This window comes from Alternaria postmessia (genome assembly GCF_024291825.1).
Source record: "Alternaria postmessia strain BMP 2775 chromosome Unknown scaffold_6, whole genome shotgun sequence".
NCBI classification, from domain to species: Eukaryota; Fungi; Ascomycota; class Dothideomycetes; order Pleosporales; family Pleosporaceae; genus Alternaria; species Alternaria postmessia.
Window position 1 is genome coordinate 380,858 of NW_026260079.1, and position 20,081 is coordinate 400,938.

General features: G+C 50.1%; 8 protein-coding genes across 8 annotated transcripts; 3 read left to right on the forward strand and 5 right to left on the reverse strand.

The window, feature by feature from the left end:
- Nucleotides 1-136: 136 nt before the first annotated feature.
- Nucleotides 137-1,766, reverse strand: J4E82_001641 (uncharacterized protein; the record flags this gene model as incomplete). Its single annotated transcript, XM_051727949.1, has 2 exons — nucleotides 137-1,494; nucleotides 1,562-1,766. 2 exons carry the CDS (start codon nucleotides 1,764-1,766, stop codon nucleotides 137-139), a joined length of 1,563 nt encoding a protein of 520 aa, XP_051592304.1.
- A 1,015-nt stretch (nucleotides 1,767-2,781) lies between these two features.
- J4E82_001642 (uncharacterized protein) lies at nucleotides 2,782-4,152 on the reverse strand (the record flags this gene model as incomplete). Its single annotated transcript, XM_051727950.1, has 5 exons — nucleotides 2,782-3,273; nucleotides 3,333-3,385; nucleotides 3,448-3,571; nucleotides 3,635-3,910; nucleotides 3,967-4,152. 5 exons carry the CDS (start codon nucleotides 4,150-4,152, stop codon nucleotides 2,782-2,784), a joined length of 1,131 nt encoding a protein of 376 aa, XP_051592305.1.
- A 1,815-nt stretch (nucleotides 4,153-5,967) lies between these two features.
- J4E82_001643 (uncharacterized protein) lies at nucleotides 5,968-7,300 on the forward strand (the record flags this gene model as incomplete). Its single annotated transcript, XM_051727951.1, has 4 exons — nucleotides 5,968-6,149; nucleotides 6,199-6,459; nucleotides 6,524-6,706; nucleotides 6,766-7,300. The coding sequence occupies 4 exons, from the start codon at nucleotides 5,968-5,970 to the stop codon at nucleotides 7,298-7,300; spliced, it is 1,161 nt and encodes a 386-aa protein (XP_051592306.1).
- Nucleotides 7,301-7,460: 160 nt separating this feature from the next.
- On the reverse strand, nucleotides 7,461-8,915 carry J4E82_001644 (uncharacterized protein; the record flags this gene model as incomplete). Its single annotated transcript, XM_051727952.1, has 1 exon — nucleotides 7,461-8,915. The coding sequence occupies one exon, from the start codon at nucleotides 8,913-8,915 to the stop codon at nucleotides 7,461-7,463; it is 1,455 nt and encodes a 484-aa protein (XP_051592307.1).
- A 976-nt stretch (nucleotides 8,916-9,891) lies between these two features.
- Nucleotides 9,892-10,878, reverse strand: J4E82_001645 (uncharacterized protein; the record flags this gene model as incomplete). The annotated part of the gene is made up of 1 exon (XM_051727953.1): nucleotides 9,892-10,878. The coding sequence occupies one exon, from the start codon at nucleotides 10,876-10,878 to the stop codon at nucleotides 9,892-9,894; it is 987 nt and encodes a 328-aa protein (XP_051592308.1).
- A 650-nt stretch (nucleotides 10,879-11,528) lies between these two features.
- On the reverse strand, nucleotides 11,529-14,462 carry J4E82_001646 (uncharacterized protein; the record flags this gene model as incomplete). Its single annotated transcript, XM_051727954.1, has 1 exon — nucleotides 11,529-14,462. One exon carries the CDS (start codon nucleotides 14,460-14,462, stop codon nucleotides 11,529-11,531), a length of 2,934 nt encoding a protein of 977 aa, XP_051592309.1.
- Nucleotides 14,463-16,518: 2,056 nt separating this feature from the next.
- Nucleotides 16,519-17,197, forward strand: J4E82_001647 (uncharacterized protein; the record flags this gene model as incomplete). The annotated part of the gene is made up of 3 exons (XM_051727955.1): nucleotides 16,519-16,617; nucleotides 16,669-17,058; nucleotides 17,186-17,197. The coding sequence occupies 3 exons, from the start codon at nucleotides 16,519-16,521 to the stop codon at nucleotides 17,195-17,197; spliced, it is 501 nt and encodes a 166-aa protein (XP_051592310.1).
- Nucleotides 17,198-18,364: 1,167 nt separating this feature from the next.
- J4E82_001648 (uncharacterized protein) lies at nucleotides 18,365-19,954 on the forward strand (the record flags this gene model as incomplete). The annotated part of the gene is made up of 1 exon (XM_051727956.1): nucleotides 18,365-19,954. One exon carries the CDS (start codon nucleotides 18,365-18,367, stop codon nucleotides 19,952-19,954), a length of 1,590 nt encoding a protein of 529 aa, XP_051592311.1.
- Between the last annotated feature and the right edge of the window lie 127 nt (nucleotides 19,955-20,081).

Below are 20,081 nucleotides of genomic sequence, written 5' to 3' on the forward strand. Positions count from 1 at the left end.
TCGCCTGAACTAGTTTGTAGTAGTAAGATGGACGAACTCCTATCAATATACATACATTCTCATGTTCATACAATTGACGCCGAATTGAATTGCTCCGACAAGGACACTATTTATCCAACATTGAAGCAGGAACACCTCACAAAACGTACCTGAAATACATGTTCTCCTTGTCCGTCAAATCCATAAAAGCAAGTTTATCCCTCTCTGCTTCGTCCACGGCCAGAGCGTCTCGCTTCTTGTTCTCTCTTGCAAGCACAGCGTAGAGCGCCACAGCAGAGGTGATCGTGATACAATAGCAGATGATCAAACCTGTCCACAACCTAGGGTAGTGCTTCCCTTTCTCCTGGCTTCTGATCAACAACGGGCCTACAATGTTCCCCACACAATATGCAACGAATACTGTGCCAGCCATCGCGCTCTTCTTGGTTGCTCCGCTCACATTCGCCATGGCCACAACAATGGTCTGGCTAACAACCGCACCGAACGTGCCAATGATGCTATATCCAGCGACGGGTGTGGCCGCGTGGTACGTCCACTCGCTCTTCCAGATCATGGCGCATCCCGCGATGACGGGCAGACAGTGCAAGATCAGGAGGATGAGACGGATATCAGGTATCCGCGAGGACAAATATCCACAAAGTAGTATTGTAACGAGACAGATGAGTCCAAGCGGAAACTGCCATAGTATAGATGCGAGGGTCGACCAACCGAACGTGTTCACAATGAGCGGACCGAAACCAGAGACTGCGCCATTGACGGTATATGCAGAGGCCATCAGAAGAAAGATGAGATAGAACTTGACATCCGTGGCTGCTTCGCGGAGTTGGTACGTTTTGATTTTCTGGCAGCGGACGCCTGTGGCTCCCTTTCGGAGCCGTTCAACAGCGACGACGCGTTCGTGAGGGGTGAGAAACCAAGCTTCTGCACAGGAATTTGGGATGAAGAAACACCAAATGCCGAAGAGGAGGGTCAGGCAGCCGGCGAGGAGATAGATGTATTGCCAGCGGCGTAGGGAGCCAGAGGTAATCTGCGCGAACCCGTAGTTTAGTGCGCCACCGATGATGGTAAATAGGCCTGTTGAGCTGAACCACCAAGATTGTCGAATGGATTGCTCGCGTTGAGTGTAGTAAGACGATATGATTGTCATGAAACCGGTGGGTATGATGCTTTCCACGAAACCGAGGAAGAATCGCTGCGCAAACAAGCCCTCGTGGGTGGTTACGGTAGCTGTCAACATACAGATTAGTGACCAGAGGAGTACAACAGCGCCTAAGATTCGGCCCAAATTGAAGCGCTGGAGGGCAAAGGTTAGAGGATATAGGCCTGCTAGCATTCCGAAGTAAAAGAGGGATGTTGCCCAGGACAGACGGGTGGTAGAGACTGTCGGGGGTGTTGTGGAGGCGTTTGTAACGACGCTCAAGGAAAGGTCCGCTGTCATGCCGAAGAGGGCGGCGGAACCGAGAATGGCTTTGTCATAGTAGACAAGACCGTATCCTGTGTGCTGTATGTTAGGATGATATTTGGCTTGCACAAGGCTGATGATTGGTGATGATGGACATACCCACGATCATGGCGGGGATAAGGAACAAATCGATCTTTCGGAGCACTTTTGCTTCGGTTTCTGGATCGATATCTTGGGCATGTTCGCCGACGAGGTCGATTGCTATGTCTTTGTCGGTTGACGTTGGAGCCGCGCCCGATTCGGTGTCATGATGAGGACTAGGAGTTGAGGCTGTCGTCTTCTCATGTCGCTGAGTAGCTGCCATGTTAGGAGTCGTGCCAACTATTTGGACCACACAGAAATGCTTTAGATGACTAGGTGAAAGGAACCAGAAGAGAATTCCACGATTTCATATCTTCATTATACAGACACGGCTTGGATATCCACGGGATGCCGCATCAAAGCTAGCGGCACACCATTCCAGCATGCCAAACCACTGCAAACTGCAAGCGAGGCCGTAGGCCAACCCAAGATTCTAGGCATAGTACTCGCACACCTTTTGGCGTACATTTGTGATTGGCGCATTAGGCTTAATATGCCGTGGGGGACGGATGTTGGGATGAACTGCGCGCGCGGAGCATAGACGCTAATGTGGAATAAGTTTAGTGAGTCTATGACATAATCGTGAAAAACTTTCCTTGACGAGCGTCGCGTCTTCTTCCGCTTACTCTGCCCAACCACATCTGTCCCACCATCATCATACACATATGAAGTTTGTGTACTCATGTCGTACACGCTCTGAACAACACACGTGCGCTATTTTCGCTATCTTCATTAGAGAGTGAAGTGATCGCGCCCTAGAAGCGAACCTTTGGAAGCCAGAGCTGCCTTTTTGTAGAATGGTCTCTTGCCTCGCTCAATCCGCTGTTCCATCAGCAGATTTCGAGCTGGATACATACTATCTCCTTCTAGGAGATGGCTTGTACGAGACAAGAGTAAATGCGACGATCTTTGAGTACGGAACCGCCTGAAACCATGTGTCGGACCTCCGTAATTTATCTGTCGGGACATAACATGCTTGTTCTTGTGAACTAAGTTTGAGAGCGTAGGGAGTACGTAGCGGGTAAGTAAACAGCCGTAGAAGAGTAGAGCAGAGCCGTCTTATGGTATGAGCAGTGGCGCTATGACGCTGAAGCAGGACTCTCGATTATGCAGTTCTTTGCTTGAAGGCTGTACTCAGTTGGTCTCTGATAGGTCAGCTAGCTATCCAAAACGTCGCTTGTGGTCCGTAATTATGAAATGGAAAGTCGCCCTTATTCCGTCATTCGAGTATAGCTTGATCACTCTACCTGCAAGCTCTTTGTAACCATAATGCCTGCTTTCACAGACCTTTCATCACGCGATAAAATGCTTTCCTGACTGCTCTTCGTCCGATCGAACGCCCATCTGTCAATGCGCTCCCTCGGCCGTGATGTGACCCTGACCACTCCTCTCGATCCATATTCTATCAAGGCGAAGCCATCATCAGCCACTGGATGTACCTGCCTTTGGTAACCATCTGCACTTGTCGATTTTGACTTTCCAGTCAAGCCTCGGGCAGTGTCGCGGAACCAGCTGAACAGTGGTTTGAGAGCTGGCAGTGACGCTGCGATCATACCCATGTCGAGCTCGATGAAGTTCCAGATAGAATATGTGTCGTAAATGTATGGTTCTGGGACGCCAAACTGACTGGAGGAAAGCTGTCTAACAATACCAGCGACAGCAGCGAATATACCAAGAGAGAGAACGGCGACGAGGGAGAGGCGCGTACGGAGTGGCATTTGGAGCTTCCACTGTTTCAGTTAGTGTGATTGTTAATATGGGAATAGATGCCTGGAAGGGTTGAACGTACGATCAAAGGTACGGGAGCGAGAGCGAGGAGGAAATCGGTAGAGATGTTCACTACTACAAAGACATTAGTTTTATATACAACTGCAAGTAACCGTTTGTAGAAGTTAGAGACTTACTTCCATTGAACAATCTAATAGCATCGAAAGTGTCCCCACTAAAGCATTTCGCAGTACCGGTTCCAATAGGTGGTGGTTGCAAGTCGATATCCCACGCAGCTGCGACCGGATTACACTGGAAGATCTAGATTTAGTAGATCAGCGGCTCATTATCCTTCAGCTGGTCATTGAAGGTAATATGACATACCAATGTTCCCAGACTTGCCAAAACAAAAGGAACCAGGAAGCAGATTACACCCCAAAGAAACCAGACTTGTGCTCTCTTCGTGACCAGACGTAATAGGAAGAGACACACTGAGACCTTGACCAGAACGATTCCGACACTGACGGTAGTCATGTGTACTAGGCGAAACTTAAGGAGCTGTACATAACGTGGTTTGTCGGAAGTGATTACAGCGATGTGCTTGCCAACGCCTAAGTGGATCTCAGTCACGTATGCCGCAAAGCACACCGTTGCGAATACCTGACACTAAAGTATGAGTAAATCTTCTCACAGGCGCTCGGCACCGAGATGCTCACCAAACACATGACCATTGTCCAATCGTCCCATCGAAACGACTTGACAATAACAGCTCGTACATAACATCTTCCTAAAACAACCAATGCTGCTATTGCATAGATAGGGGCGACCTGCGCTAAAAGTGTTGGCCCATTACTGTAAGCAATGAACTCTGCGGTCATTTCAGGTGGAGATGTATCGGCCATGGTGCCGAGCTTTTTAAGAAGGATATACTTGATGAGGAGAAAGGGTCCCAAATAAGCACCTCGTCTCGATCTTACTTCTTGTACTTTTACAGCTCTTTCATGGTGGCTGACGCAATACGGGCTGCATTAACAGCTTGTCGAGGGAAGACGGGACATGGCTTAACAAAGTTTCGCTTGTGACCCTCCAGAGGAAGTGGTGGCTGGAACTGCAGGATCGACGATTGCCTGCAGTTTCAAAGTGTACGAATACCAAGTGTGAATGCATGCTACAAAGGATAGGTTTAGACAAGGCTGCCTTGACCATAGCCAAAGCCATGGATCTTCTTGCTCAACCATCTGATCAGAGTTGCATATTCCAAGGAACAGACGTCTTCGAGAAGCCGTAACCAAAGTATGACCTGCAAGCATCTCCACATACGAGATGTGCCCTGTTTAGCTTCAGGAGTATACCATCGTATTCAAGTTCGTTCAGCAATGGATACATCTCCACAAGCCAAGCCTGACAAGATCCAATCATGAGACATGATAATACGTTATAAGGCAATCAGCCGATTGTATGGCATCTGAGTTATGATCAGCTTGATGACAGACTGGTCACCATATTGTAAGGCCTGCCAGAATGTGGGGCCTTGCTAACATGTGAAGCAAATACCGGTATTCGAGGATTGAATTCGAGTGTGCAGCACTGCAGCTGGAACGTAGACTGACTCGCCGTTGTAAGTGGTTCGATACGAAATCAACTGTAGGATTGAGGTCCTGTCTCAAAGGATTGACATCCAGGACGAGGCTTTCTCTGTGTTGAACCATTGGGGGAAAGAAGCGCAGCTAGGCACAATGTGGAGACAGATTCGGAACCGGAACCGGAACAATGGACCCCGGGACTCCGTGCATACCCACTACCAAGGAGGTGTGCCTTGGCAGGATGCGGGAGCCGTCTTACGGCTTTGAAGCTCGAGCGCAGTCAATCTTCTACACAACCTAGTCCCGCCGTGATGCGCGTAACTGCGTCTCAACTTCCAGGGCTGGCTAGATGCTCCGAACCATCATTAAATCCTTCCAATGCCGCTCTACCAGCGTTCACTATTACCGATCCTGCTTTCTGTAAGATGCAGCCGTCACTCACCCTAGGTATAGCGCTACAAGACCTCTGAATGAACAGAATGATTTTCCACCAAAACTCACGAGCAAATGTACTCTATTATACATCTGCAGCCGACTATGCGGAATACTCGCTGCTCGCCTTATACTTGTCCTCGGAGATCACATCGAGAGGCCGGGTAAGTACTGGGACCAGGATTTGCTCCTGTTGGGATAAGATTTGCAAGCCAGAACATGGGTTCTCTGCCGGCAATCCAATCAATATACTTACATGCAGGGCCAAATTGCCACGCGAGAACTATCCACCTTGAACACGTGGTGTTGGCTATCCCGTACTGCCACGGCGACATCAATCCGCCTCCTCGGGTAGGCGGTGCTTTTGATTTGACTGGAACGATTGCTAAAGACCGACTGTTCCTTCCGTTGTCAGGCTATGAACCTTTCCTATTCCTTCTTTAAGCCCCACACCTAAGAACGTGAATCGAGGAGCTTCCACGTCCAAAGTCTCGCCACTACATGCATTCCGCTGTAGGACCATCCTTCACCTTCCCTACCGTAGATTAGTCGATAGAAGCTAGACCCTTCTGGCTACTTTACGCCTGTGCAGAAAAAGGTACTGGAGTTTCTTAGTGGATAGTACGATACACTGCTGTAGAGTATAAGACGTCGTCTCCTCCATGGTCAAGTAATAGCCGCGTAAAATTAGACCTTAACATCATGAAGCTCTCCAGCGTCTTGTTGGCAGCACTAGTCACTACCGTCAGCGCAAAGCACAAGCCTCAGGAAGTTGATTCTCTGGCTGCCCAAGGCCTACACAAATTGGAAGCCTATTATTCTAAGAACGCATTGCCGAACCCAAAAACATGTACTCTAGATAATGTAGCTGTACGAAGGGAATGGTAACCAAACGTATACCACCTTGACGGCATTTCAGCTCACATATCTCAGGTCAACCTTGAGCAAATCGGAGAGGCACAATTACATCGACGCAGTCAAATGTCTAGCAAAGTTACCAGCAAAGACTCCTGCTGCCATCGCTGCAGGCGCAAAGAGTCGATACGATGATTTGGTCGTGACCCATATCCAGCAAGCGTTCACAATCCATGGAACAGCCAATTTTTTGACATGGCATCGCTATTACACTTGGGCGTTTGAACAGATGCTGAGAAAAGAATGCGGATACAGAGGCTACCAGCCGTACTACAATTGGTAATTATCTTCCACATGCAATTCACACGTGGAACAAACGCTAACGTCCTACGCCAACATCTAGGGGCTACTGGGCAGATAACCCCAAAGCCTCGCCTTTCTTCGACGGCAGCAGCACAAGCATGTCCGGAGACGGCGCATATGTGGCCAACAGGTCTTCGGTCTGCTTCCCCTCAATCGAAATGTGCTATATCCAGCTTCAGCCTGGAAGTGGAGGAGGATGCGTAACATCAGGACCATTCAAGGAGTACGTCTCGCCCTTCCCCACCCTCTTCATTGCCATACATCCACTAACGCCCTTTTCAGCTGGAAAATCAACATGGGCCCATTGGCAGCCGTCTCACAGCCCCCTCCGAAACCGAACCCCCAACCTGACGGCCTAGGCTATAACCCCCGCTGCCTCAGCCGCGACATCAGTCTGCAATCCGCCAATGAGACGCGCGATGACGTCGTCGCCGCTCTGATTAGAGACCACAAAGATATCGAGAGTTTCCAAACCGTGTTTGGAGGAGAATTTGCAAAAGGAAAGATGGGCGCTCATGTTGGCGGGCACAACACGATAGGAGGGGACGCTGGATCGGATTTTATCAACTCACCTGCTGATCCGGCGTTCTTCCCGCATCATGCGATGGTTGATCGTGTGTACTGGACTTGGCAGAATCTTGACCTCGCGAAGAGAAAGGACGCGATTGCTGGTGGGGTATCGGGCGTTGGGGACGGAGGGGCCAGGGGAACGCTGGACGATGTTTTGACCTTGGGGGAATACGTTGGGGTTGGAAACATAACCATCAGGGATGCGATGAGTACTATTGGGGGTCCGTTTTGCTACGTGTATGCGTAGATTTTGTTGTTGTCCACCTGAGTTTTGATGCATGAAACTTCAAACCTGTACTCAGATACCTCCAGTGAAATTTGAAGACATGTTACAATGACCATCCAGCAATCTATGAAAGTACTTTGATTCTGGCCATCGAAATGACTCTCTCTTAACTCAAGGATGTTCAATCCCACGGTGTCACCTCACCCGCGACTACCATTTCCGGATGCGTACTACTCAGTCCATTGAACTCCAGACTAACTTCCACACCATGCATTCTCCTAAACCTTGTCCTCGCATCCTGCGTTACAGGATCGAGCACCAACTCGTCTGGGAAGTTGGAGAGTAACCGCTCGACCTGTCTCTTCCCGGGTGTCGAAGCGCACACAATCTTGATTTCTGTGATGGGTTTCGATGGCGTAGAATCAGTTATTGTAGTTGTCGTTGTCGTGGAGGACTTGCTAGAAGATTTTCGTTCCAAGGGTCCGGTGATTTTGGGGTTTAGTACGTCGCTCAGTTGCAGACAGAGAGACTCAACGACGAGTTTGAAGCGGTTGGAACGGATGAATGCGGAGTATAATCTGTGTGGATCAGGTCCGTTCACGCCACTAACAGCAAGCGGGGTTTGCTGAACAGGAATATTAGTCTCGCCTTGTTGGAGATGTTGTGCCAGTGGACTGGGGTTTGGTGGGTGATTATGCTGGCCATGCGCATGCGGTATCAGATGTACTTGGTGATGATGGTGTGCATGACCACCTAAACCCAACGCTCCTTGCATGAACTGTGGAAACGGCATTGCTGGAGCTGGTGGAGGTGGAGGAGGGATCTGATTCGCGTTACCAGTGGCATGCGCATGGCCGCCTGCACCACCAACAATCTGTGTGTTGGTCAAGAGTTGGTTTACGACGTGCTGAGTTTGTTGCTGAAGAGCAACATGCACACCGTATGGAGTAGCCCCTCCTTGAACCCCTCCTACAGGACCAACAAATCCACCATGCTGTTCTGTCAGTATGCGTGACATGAAGTGAGGACACATTGTCCATCTGAGAAATACCCAGAGACTCCTCAACTTTGGCAGATCCCCTCTCAGACTCCTCTCTCCCGACTTGCTCCCCAGATACGGTGTCCACAATCCCAGGTCTTTGTCTTTTATCCGAAAGTACACGCTCTGTATGTTGACGGAGGCGGGCGACGTTATAACACGAAAGACGTTGCAATCGCTAGGGTGTGTGAACAGGAACTTGTTCTGCGAGTACAGAATATCCACCGCTTCATTGTGGACTTGTTTGTTTGTCCGGAGAAGGCCTACGTTGATACTACGAGTTTTGCTGGGCAAGGATTCGGGCGCTGTAGTAGGCCATAAGAACGGGCTACTAGAAACCAATGCGTACGTATAGACGCGATCGCGGAGTTCTCTCGGTAGAGACAAGAGGAGGGAAAATGACGGATCGAGTTGTGTCTCATCAGTTTGCGCTTGCAGGACTGTGGGCGTCGGGAGAGCGGCGCTATGCGATGGGTTGCGGAGGCGCGCCGGGCGACTTGGTGATTGCGGTGGCGCGTCAATCATAGTGGTATCAGAAGAACTGCTGCTGTTGGAAGAGGAACGCGATCGCGACGGTGTCGATGTGCGAGAAGCCATCCTTTCTGGTTCCGGATGGAAGCGCTTGCTGATAAATAGTCTAGTGAGGCTGCGAAGCGATACAACGGTACGTACGGCGAACGTTGGGTGTGGTGGTTGTGGTAGTAGTGGTAGTACAGTAGCACCGTGTTGCGCACGATTTGGCCGAGGCAGGGACGGGTGTTTCACGTTCTTATCATGCGCGAAACTATAGCAATGCGAACGTTAAAGACGGTTCACGCTTCGCTAGAACAGAACCGGGGGGAAAGTGTTGAGCGGCTGCAACATGTGCCTCATTCCTCCACTGCTGTGATCCCATCATTGTCCAACCGCTGAGAACATGGCCGCGGCTAGACCGATGCCGATCAATATTCGCACTACCCAATTACTTAAAGCAAAACTCATCATGGCTATTCCTGGTACGGTAAATGCGCTTTCGATATTTCTAGACTGTCTTTTTTTTCAACCTACCTAGATAGCTACCTATGTTTCCCTTTTCCTGGTTATCACTGAAATCGCTGCCGGTTCCTCTCATGACCTGTTTAGTGAGCTGCCCCACGGCGCTGAGCGGGGAACCGACCTTCCAAGGGTCTTAATACAATTGCCCAGCTCAACATTCGGTCGGCCTGCACCGCCACGCCTCAGGATGCTCAGGTCTAGCACGCTAGCTCACCTTTGGTCCTAGTCGTGCGAACAATCTGCAACCGCGCAAGCCTTCACCTTCAGGACTGGGAATCAGAGACTGGACAACCGCTCGCTTTTCTGTTTTAAACACCGTGGAGAGATAGCGCTTGTCAAAGACTCCATTGCTCAAATCGATGCTCTTGTCTTAGGTCTAGAATATGTAAAACATACGCCTCAAAGCATCTCTCATTTGACTCTAGCCAGGCACGCAGCAACTCCTCATGTCTGCCCAGACTTGTTCTCTCGAACTCGTACATGTCGAAAGATGTCCAGCTTCAGAATTGTCTTCGAACAGCTATCATCTCGGCTATGGTCAGTCTTCTGCCCATCCAACGTCACACCAAAGACCAAAGTGATCGCTGAAATGCGCTTTCAAACCCAACCCCGTTACATCAGTCAAAGTCTTCTCTCCACAGAACTCCAACTCGCTCGTTTGCAGGATGCCCACGCCGGAAGGGGTAAGTTTAAACAGAGCAACTTTGTCCAACCGGTTTGGCGGGAAAGACTGTTCGCCGTATACACCCCAAGTGTGGCCTAGGTCATTTGGGCGAAGGCGTACCCACGCATCGGTAAGATCGTTGGTGCTGACAAGGTCGTCGTCTTCCGGGAGAACGGGATTGAAGTCGCCGGCGATGATCCCGCGGCCAGCTGCGCTGAGGTACGACGCGCAGATGGAGAGCTGGTGTGGCCTTAGTGACGGATTGATTGGTAACGAATCCAAGTGGACATTAACAAGTCGAATCCGGAGGGAACTTCTACCAGAGGTGTGCTTGCTCGAGGGGTTCAGAATCAGATCGCAGCATAGGGCGTCTCGTTCAAAGCGACTAGGTAACGAAACCCTCCAGATGGCGCCTAGCATGATACCATCCGTGGCTACCCAAAGCTTTAACACCAAATTGATGCTGATAAACTTTTGGTTTCCAAAGGCGGAGAAATTGACATCGCTTATGTACCAATTTTGCTGTATCCAAAGATCTTCGAGAAGTGCTGCAAGCGATTCCCTTGATACCTCTTGCAGGAAAACAACATTTGCAGCTCCCATATCCTTGATGACCTGCAGTAGTGCAGATATACGAACCTTTGGTAACGGTGCATCTGCATTTACGTTCCAACTCACAAGGCGGAACGAGCCCGCCCATTGATGTCTGGTGCCAGGCCGAGAAGTTTTGTCATTGACGAATGGAATCCACAGTCCTTGATTAAAGTCGTGCCATTTTTGGAAGCTAGACGTTGCCGTGGTTGTTGGCAAAGGTGTCTGTTGCCACCATGATTTAATGTGGGTACATATCTGCGATAGCATGGTGGAATCAGATTTGTGGTATCCGCAGGAGGGCGTGAAGCGCAGAAGGTAATTATTTCTTTGTTGACTTAGTGACAAAGCAAGGTAAAGACTTAGTCGTTGCCGCAGTGGTGCAGGGGAAAGGGAGTCGAAAGGCCACAAAACATGCTCACGAATTGTGAAGAAGCTATTGTAGGGTACCGATGCTGCCTGTTATGACTTAGCGTTGATACTGTACCTAGGTAAGAACTTATCGCATGCAGGCTAGCCTAAGATCACCCGGACAGTCTTGATATATTTCGAAGCTGCGACTCATAGTACTTAGTTTGCTGCGTTACAATAGCGAATTTATTACTAGTGAGGACATAGGATTGTCAAACTAGAGTGATATTGAGTTTAAGAGGTTTGTATTAACTAGGTACGTAATGCAGTACCAGAAGATTTGGCCAGGCAACATTGGAATGCTCAAGTGCTTACCTAAGTGGGTACCTGGGCATCCTTTGAGGTGGCCCTATTATGGACAGGATACCCCATGAGCCAACACTAAAGCCACCCCAACGCGTGCCCGGATTTACATAGTAAGGCAGCACTATCCAGTATCGAAGTTGAACGATATCTACATTTCAGAGTAATCCATCAACCTACCTAGTTACCTAAGGTTATTCGTACTTTCAGGTCTGTTCAGCAACTGGGGAATGTGGTGTAGTTTTGTCTATCAGACGCTTACTGCGACGATTTTGCTGGTGCTGATGTTGACTATCATGCGTAATATCACCTGGAGAAGCGATACAACTCGGCGGGTCGTCGAGTCGAAACTCTTTACTACAAGTCACTGGCTGCACGTTGAAACTAGCCGTACGAGGCGCGTGCTGTAGCATAGGCGATATTAGAGCCGCGACACTCGGTCCTTTGCATAAAGTAGAAGATTGACGGCGAAACTTGGCGTTAATGAGAGCATCGATATCAGCTTCATCGATAAATCCTTCGTCACCATCAACATGAAAGGTTTCAAGGTCCAAGTTATCCCACGTCGGGTCGTTGTTGGCGGGAAAGAGGTTGCTCAGGCTCTGTTTTCGAGTATCGAAGGCCTGGGCGGGTGCGTAGCCGGGAGTTAGATAGTTGTATTGGGAAATGGACTGTGGAATGTCTTCTGGTTCAGAGTAGTCAATACGCTCTTTCTTACGAAGACTCAAACGGCGGGGTTGTCGATGCTCCATACCAGTGCCGATCTCTTCAAACACGTCCGAGTCTTCAGATTCGTCGGCAGCGGTTTGACGAATAGTGGACGAGCTTTTGGTAGCCGGTCGTTCGTCGCTGGATGAGCGGCTATCAGAAGGCTGGCGCCTTTTGGAGCGCTTCCGTCTAGGAGCCTGAATCTCGTCGCCAGATCCCGCAAAAGCAACTGCTCGACGTGTTTTAGAGCGCTTTGTAGCAACTCCCGCTGCATCCTCGGCGATGAATCGATCCCGTAGATCTTCACATTCCTTAATACGCCGATTGATCTCAGGGTGAAACAAATCGTAGTAAGCAGCGTAGTCGAAATCCTTCTTAGACCCACTCCTCTTAAATTCCGCAAAGGCATCGGTCTTCTCTATTTTCTTGTCAACAAGCTTGACCTCCATATCACCGCGGTGAACAGGGAACGAGCCGGGACGGATTTTTCGCTGGAGGATGAACTGTTTCATCTGCGATTTTGCACGATGCTCCATGTTCATACCGTAAAGTTTGTAGATGAGCGTACGTTCGTGCGGTTTGGGTTCACCGCGCTCATAGTCTTCATGAACAGGGTAATCAGAAAATTCGTGAGTATCAGCTAGTCGGCCTTTGCTAGCAGCTTCGATAAACTTGCTAGTCAATGCCGCTTCATAATGATGTTTTGGGCCAAACGCGGAGCCGAAGCGGCCACTAGGCTCTTTTTCCATGGCTACACGTTGATCAACCTTAACGTCAGCAACCTGGCAGATGTACGCAAAGTCTAGGAAACGCTCCATGCAATACAGATGAGCGTAACCGACGCAGTCGTATGGATCGGCTACGCCAGTGCCGTACGTTCGGTGCTTTTCGTCGAATGCGACGCGGTAGTTGCCAACTTCGGCGGTGCCTTTGCCAGTGTACACACGCATTGGGCACTTCTCGAAGCGACAATGGCTGTGAGAGGCAGAAGCATAACGACGTGCCACGTCTGAAGCTACTGGCTGGATCCATATGCGGAGATTATCGAAAGGATACTGGGTGATGTACTCGTGAATCTGACGAGCAGACATGGTGCGCTTCTTGAACTCATGCATACCATTGTTTTGACTGTACTCAAACTTGTATTTGGAGGTTTCCCAATCGCCATGGGGATGATCCTTGAACTTGTACTTCCGACCTTCTTCGGCGTGTTGATTGATGCGAGCAGTGCGTGTGGTTTCGCCCCTGGTCGTGTTGTTGACACGTACCCAGGGCTTGTCATCGCACTTTTTCGGCTTCTCTCCAGCTTTGACCACAGCTACCTTGACTGGCTTGCTCACGGAGCTGGCGTTGGAAACCTCAGAGTGGTGGCGAGAATCTGGTGAGGACCGAGCACGTTTGGTGGGCTGCCCGCAAGGTCGCTTGACAACGGGCACGTCGTTGTCAGACCCAGACTCAGATCGGTCACGTTTTCGTTGAGGTAGCTGATGAGTAGTGAAAGTCTGGCAGGGACGACTGAATCGGCGAGAGCTCGAAGACTGTATGGTATCGAGCTGTTGTGTTCCGGTATGATACTCTGCTGGCATCGCGACATATCCGGTGTATTGTTGCGGATACGGATGTTGTATAGATTGAAAATATGGCTGGTCTGGGTACATTGAACCATAAGGATCAGGATACATCTGTGGATTCTGGCCAATGGCTGCATACTGTGACATATCGGGTACAAAGACATTGCCACTAGGAAGCGCGGAAAATCCGGGTGTGGTGTCTAGAAGCTGAGATGGTGCTTGGAAGTTAGGATCCCAGGAATGGATGTCTTGAGAATAACCGATGTTGGAATCCAGAGTTCGGCTACCAAACGGCTCTGTAGGAACGGAGTCAAATAGACTCTGCCCAGCTTCACTCAGATCGAAGTTCTGTCCTGGTTGATTATCCTGATCAGCATTGGCATTTGAGAACGACAAACCAAGTCCAACCTGGTTATCTTGAGAGAATCCGTTGAACTGGATTGAATTGGCAGCAAAGCCGTCCGTTGGCATCCCATCCATAGCCACGTCCGTATCATTGGTTCCCGCCCACGCAAACGCGTCTGAACCGAAGGTATTGTCTTCGAGTCCATCATTGATATTGAACTGCTTCAGATCGAAGTCGCCAAGAAGGCAAGGGTCAACTGCATTGGGAAGACCAAGCACGCTCTCGGAGCCATTGAACTCGCGGAATTCAGCTTGGCTGTGGTTGTATGTTACATTAGCGCCGGTGCTCCGTAGGTATGCATCCGCTATCGACTTATTTACGGCTGAGTGATCTCGACGATCGCCAGGGGTTACAAATGCTGCCTGATGATCGGGTTGGGTAAATGGGTTTGCTGGTTGATCCTTCGATACGATCCTTGGGGAAACTGGTGATTGTGAAACAATAGTCGAATACATGTCGGAAGATTTCCTGATAGGTTCAAAGCGTACGGGACGCACAGATAGCAAGGCGCATATCGTATATATATGAGAGATCATAACATTCTTTCATCGAGTCTTGTAAAGTCACAGATTTAGATTGAACAAAGGAATGTAGAAAAAGTATCTGGAGGTGCACATCGTTGTGCTGAGCCTATAAAGCGGTCATCAAAGGGTAACCAGCTAGTGAAATACCAGCATTGTTCGAGTCCTTCCCTCGCTGTCATGTATCGCTATCACTGAGCATTGTGGCGATGGTTTACTTCATGCAGGTGTTGCATCGAAACAAGTCGCTCAACTGCCTCGGAAAGAGGACTTCGGAAAGAATCACAAATTCATGTATCTGTTCTTTGTTAGCTGTTGAGCTCCCAAATGCATAAGCTGAGAAGCAGGTAGCCAAAGAAGGTAATCAGATTATATAAAGCAAATTTTTCGACACAATTTTTACGAACAGGTCTGTGAATTTTGTCTTTTTTTCATCATGAAAAAGGAGGGAAGGACAGGACTAAACATACCAAGTTGCTGTATTTGAGTGCTGCGTTGCACTAAGCGTGAGACTACATGATCATACTGGCATTGCGCAATAGCATCTGTTAAGAACCTTGATCAAAGGCTATTGCAGAGTACGCGCGCTGTTGTAGTTGTTCATGGTTGGTGTAAAAGTCAAGACACGCAGGTCGAGGGTGATGAAGAAGACTTTTGCCGGGACGCTATGACCGGAATATCTATATCTCCGAAAAGCCGAACCACTTCCAAACACACGGGCCCTCCCGCCGCCTTGACACCTCTGGCCTCTACAATCGTTTGCCTTACAAGTAATCCCTGCCTCAGGAATCCGCAAGTCTGGTTCTGTCCCGCTGTTGGGCGATCAAACAGGCTTGCCGCACCTGCACGTGTATCGTTTGGGGATGTTCCCGTCTGCGTTAGCCCCACGCGAAACACGCCTCACGTTCGATGGTCAAACACAGACTGTTTAGTCAAACATGAGGACTATCCAGCATATCAATCTATCGCGTCTAGAGAACAGATCGAGACGCTATGGAATGGAAAACTCGGTGGTTCGTTAACTCAAGAACGTCAGGAATGCCTCTTACGGCACATCGGAGTCGAATGGTGAAGAGGCCGAATGAACATCAAAACTTGTATTGCCAGTAGAAAAGCGAAACAATTTGTGGATAGCATACCTCTGCCCTGGTTGTTCAAGGTTGCAGCTTCAACGTGACTGGGTAGTGAGGCTTGACTTTACTGGCGGGCGCAAGCTCTAACGCCATACAGCTTCCTACTTCGCCTTTCGCTCTACTTGAACACCTCATCTTTTGAGGTCATTCTCTCAAGCGTTTCCACTCTCCTGGTTTCCATCAGCCGGGGCTAGGTATCGTGTTTCAAAGACCGGCACATGCTCTCGAGGCATCTCGATGACAGGGGAGACCAAGCGCCAAACGTTCGATGAAGTTCGGAGAACACTGTGGTGGATTATGCGGGACATGACCCGCCTCGGTCACATCACTAGATGCTAAACGTCTGGGATGTTTCTCACACGGTACCCAGGTAAATCACAAACCATTCAGGTTGCCACGACTGTCCGTAGCCAATCGCTACTCACTCGCAAGATAACAAAGTTCTTGACCCATACCATACATCCGATCCCTCACCATACATGCAACGCGTCCACCCGGGATGCTTGCTACCGGGACTATCATGTACAAAACCATGCGTTCATAATGCCACGGCTACCTCTACCTGCACTTCGGACCCTTTACCGTCGTGCTGCTTCTCTCGATCGTCGATTCTCCGCCAGTGTCTGGTTGGCCCTTTTTTCCATCTCGGACCTTACTCCTCTACTCCAATGTTTATTCTCTTCTAGACGATGGAAAGCGGAAAGCGTCAGGAGCTGGTGCTCCTTGGTTCGATTACGTTCTACCTTATAATTACCCTTCTCATTCTCAGCTACATCACAGTCGGTCTACGGTTTTGGGTGCGATATCGCATCACGAGATCTCCAGGATGGGATGACGCCGCGATGGCAGCGACACTTATGCTGTTTACCTGCTATTGTGCATTCATACTCGCAATCACCTTTCGCAGTTCTGACCGAAACCTCTTCAGCGAAGAGGCCATTCACGTAACTTTAATTGTACGTACCTCCAGATACCAGTTCTTCACAACAGTGCTAATGTTCTGACAGTTTATTCAACTATCTGAAGTCTTCTACATCCTCACTACGACATTCCTCAAAGTCTCGCTGGGACTTTTCTTCCTTAGGGTTCTTACCAAGAAATGGCAAAAGCTCATATTTCATGTCATCCTCGCCATCAGTGCAACGTATGGCCTCTACTACGTCTTCATCGCTCTTTTTCAGTGCGGCGACCCAACACGCCTCGCCGACAGTCTGCTATCACCGTCTTCCCCTAACTGCCTACCTTCTGCTCTTCTTCTTACCTCGGGCTACCTCTACGGCGTCATCAATGTCATCGCTGATTGGACATTTGTCCTGATCCCTATCACCGTTCTACTGGACAGCGACCTCGACCGAAGAAGCAAGATCAGCGTTAGTATCGTCATGGCGCTAGGTGCAGTAGGTAGCGTGAGCTCGATCTTCCGGATGGTCTACTTGAAGGGACTGGGCTTACATGCAGGCGGTCTACGAGGTAAGTGCTTTACCCAAACGGAGTTGATGGTTACTCGTACTAACAATTTCACAGCTGAATCAGTAAAAGCAACAATCTGGGCAACTGCTGAACCAGGCACTGGCATCATCGCAGCCTCAATCGCTATTCTTCGCCCTCTTTTCCGCCAGATAGCTTCTGACGTCCGATCAAAAGCGTCTCACTACTCACACTCACGCAAGGGGTCTCAACAGTCCGATGATACCATCGCGCTGACGAGTCAGGAATCTGCTGCTCAAGCGATGAAGAACAAGAGACATAGCATGTACAGAGTGAGTGAGGATCTCGTCGATCCTTGGAGTCCGACCATTGTTGCGACGGCGGATGTGCAAAGAATGGTTGTAGTGAAAGGGAGAATGAGTCCTGTCCCAATGGTGACAACGCAGGCGAGGGAGATCGACATAGTGTGATGCACATGTATGTGCATGTACAGATTTATATATATGAGCTCCGAGTATATGACGCGATCGAGATAAAAGTGGAAGGTCCAGGGATAGTTCAACCTGTTATCAACATTCAAAAGCTTTATTATGATATTATGTCAGAATCCAAATATACCATACGGAATTACATACTCGATCTCCAGTCCCCGTTTACTTTGTGGTTTGCGATGCGCTGTCGTGTTGTATTTGATCGTTGTTCTGAAACGCAGTAAAAAGATCCTTATAGAGCTTTAGTACCAGAACTCTCAACTAGAAAGGTAATCGTGGATATGGAATGAACGCTACGGCGAATTACGATTTACCTCGGCGGAGTGATGGAGGAAGGTCCAGCGGATGACGTCCCGATAGGGCCAAACGCGGGAATGCGGCCCCAGGAACAGCGGGAACATGGCGAGTTTGGAGCTTGGAATTGGTTATCCCAAGGTCACCAACCATGACATAACTACCTACTTATCCGCGCCATGCGTCCTTCGCAGCAAGAGACGACATGTGGAAACCGAACCTCCACCTTCAAAGAGGCGCTATAAGGCCTCGGGTTGCTTGCATCTGCGCGCACGCCTCCAGGCTCCCCTCGACGACGACGTACCTTCCCCGCCAGCGACGCTGCTTCCACGAATACTTCATCACACACATACCCTCGACGTCACTGCACCCCGACTCGCGAGTCGCGCAACCTGCGCTGCATCACAAGCTTCCGCGCGACAAAAGCACGCCCTACAATGCCGATGGGTCAGGTCGCTCGCCGGCTGCCGTCGTGGGCACGTCGCGCGAAATGACCGTCGTACGCATACCATTGAAGAGCGCGAAACATCATTTTGGCGTCTCGTTGTCGCGAGGAACACGGCCATACAACGAAGATGCGTTCCAGGCAGGTACCATCGATCTCCCCGCATTTGCACGGCGGCGACCTATGTCTCTAAGCCGAAAGGGACAGAGCGCGGACAACGACGAAGTCACGCCGGACGTGGGTGCCAGCGGAGATCCCCAAGTCTTCTACTTTGGTGTCTTCGATGGACATGGCGGCGCCGAGTGCTCTGGCTTCTTGAGGGAGCAGTTGCACGATTACCTCGAGAAGGCGACCAAGCAATTCGAGCTCAAGAGCAGTCTCACGCGGGAAAGAACAGAGACGCAGTCTGGTTCTCCAAAAGCCAAAGGCGAGGCATCTTCTGGCGATCGAAGGCAAAGAGACAAGGAGAGTCTGAACGCTATCGAGACGCATACGCCACCAGGCACAAAAGCTATGAAGCCGCCACAACCTGGAAGTAAAGACCAGCTACCGACCGCCGGCTCCAAGTCTATGGATGGTCCAATCGATGGCGTCCCGCCAGTGCGGCAGTCGGACAGCGTGCGGAAAGCTGAGGAGCTAGAACAGCACTTGGTCAAGCAATGGAAGGAGCTTGTAGGCGGATACTTCAGACGCTTCAAGCCAGAGTACTTTTCCATGTCTGCAGGCGGACGCGGCCATCCGGCGGAGAAAGAAGTCATCGAAAAGCGCCATACGAGCTCCCCAGCGATACCTGATGACATCAAAGAAGGCATCGGAATCGAGACTGTGTTAGAATATGCTTTCCTCAAAGCCGACTACGATTTCGTTGCTGCTCAGGTCGGCAAGAAGGAAGAGGACCCTGTTCGTGCGGACAAAGCTCTGAACGACGATGACATCCTTGGCCAGCCCTCGCGCACGACTACCAAGCACATCGGGGGCACGAGTCGCTTCAAAGGAGGCAGCACGTGCAGTGTAGCTCTCATCTCTACACCCACGCCGTCTCCCTTCTGGCATCCTTCGTCTCCATCCTCCCTCATCACCGCTCACGTTGGAGATACCAGAATACTACTCTGTAACACGGCAACAGGTCTGGCTGTTCCCTTGACATCCAATCACCACCCCTCCCTCCCCGAAGAGGCCACCCGCCTCCGCCGCTTCGCTGCCTCATTTGTCACCGACTCCTTTGGTGAGGAGCGCATGTCCGGCCTCGCAAACACGCGTTCCTTTGGCGACATGGCACATAAACGCGTCGGAGTATCTGCCGAGCCTGAGATCCGTAGAATAGAACTCTCGCCAGCAGAATACTCGTTCCTCGTCTTGTGCTCCGACGGCGTGTCTGGGCACCTTTCTGATCAGGAGATAGTGGATATTGTCAAAGAAGCGAAGACACCAGAGCAGGCTGCGAGAGACGTAGTTAGTTTTGCTACTGAGACTTCGACTGGCAGTGAAGGCGCGGACAACGCAACCGGTCTTGTCGTTCGATTGGGTGGATGGGAGAGGCGAGGAGAGGGAGGACTGGGCAGTTTGGGGACGAAGGAAATGAGAGATTGGAGGAAGAAGGAGGCGGAGGACCCTCGTGCTTCTGGGAGGATGTGAGAATCTCTTTTGTCTCGATGGAGCATTGGTGCATGACAGGTGTTTCTTGGAGTCAGAGCGAGTGCATTAGATTGCATTGTACATAGTGCCTACCATATACTTTGCAGCGTTCATGTCTCACTCAGGC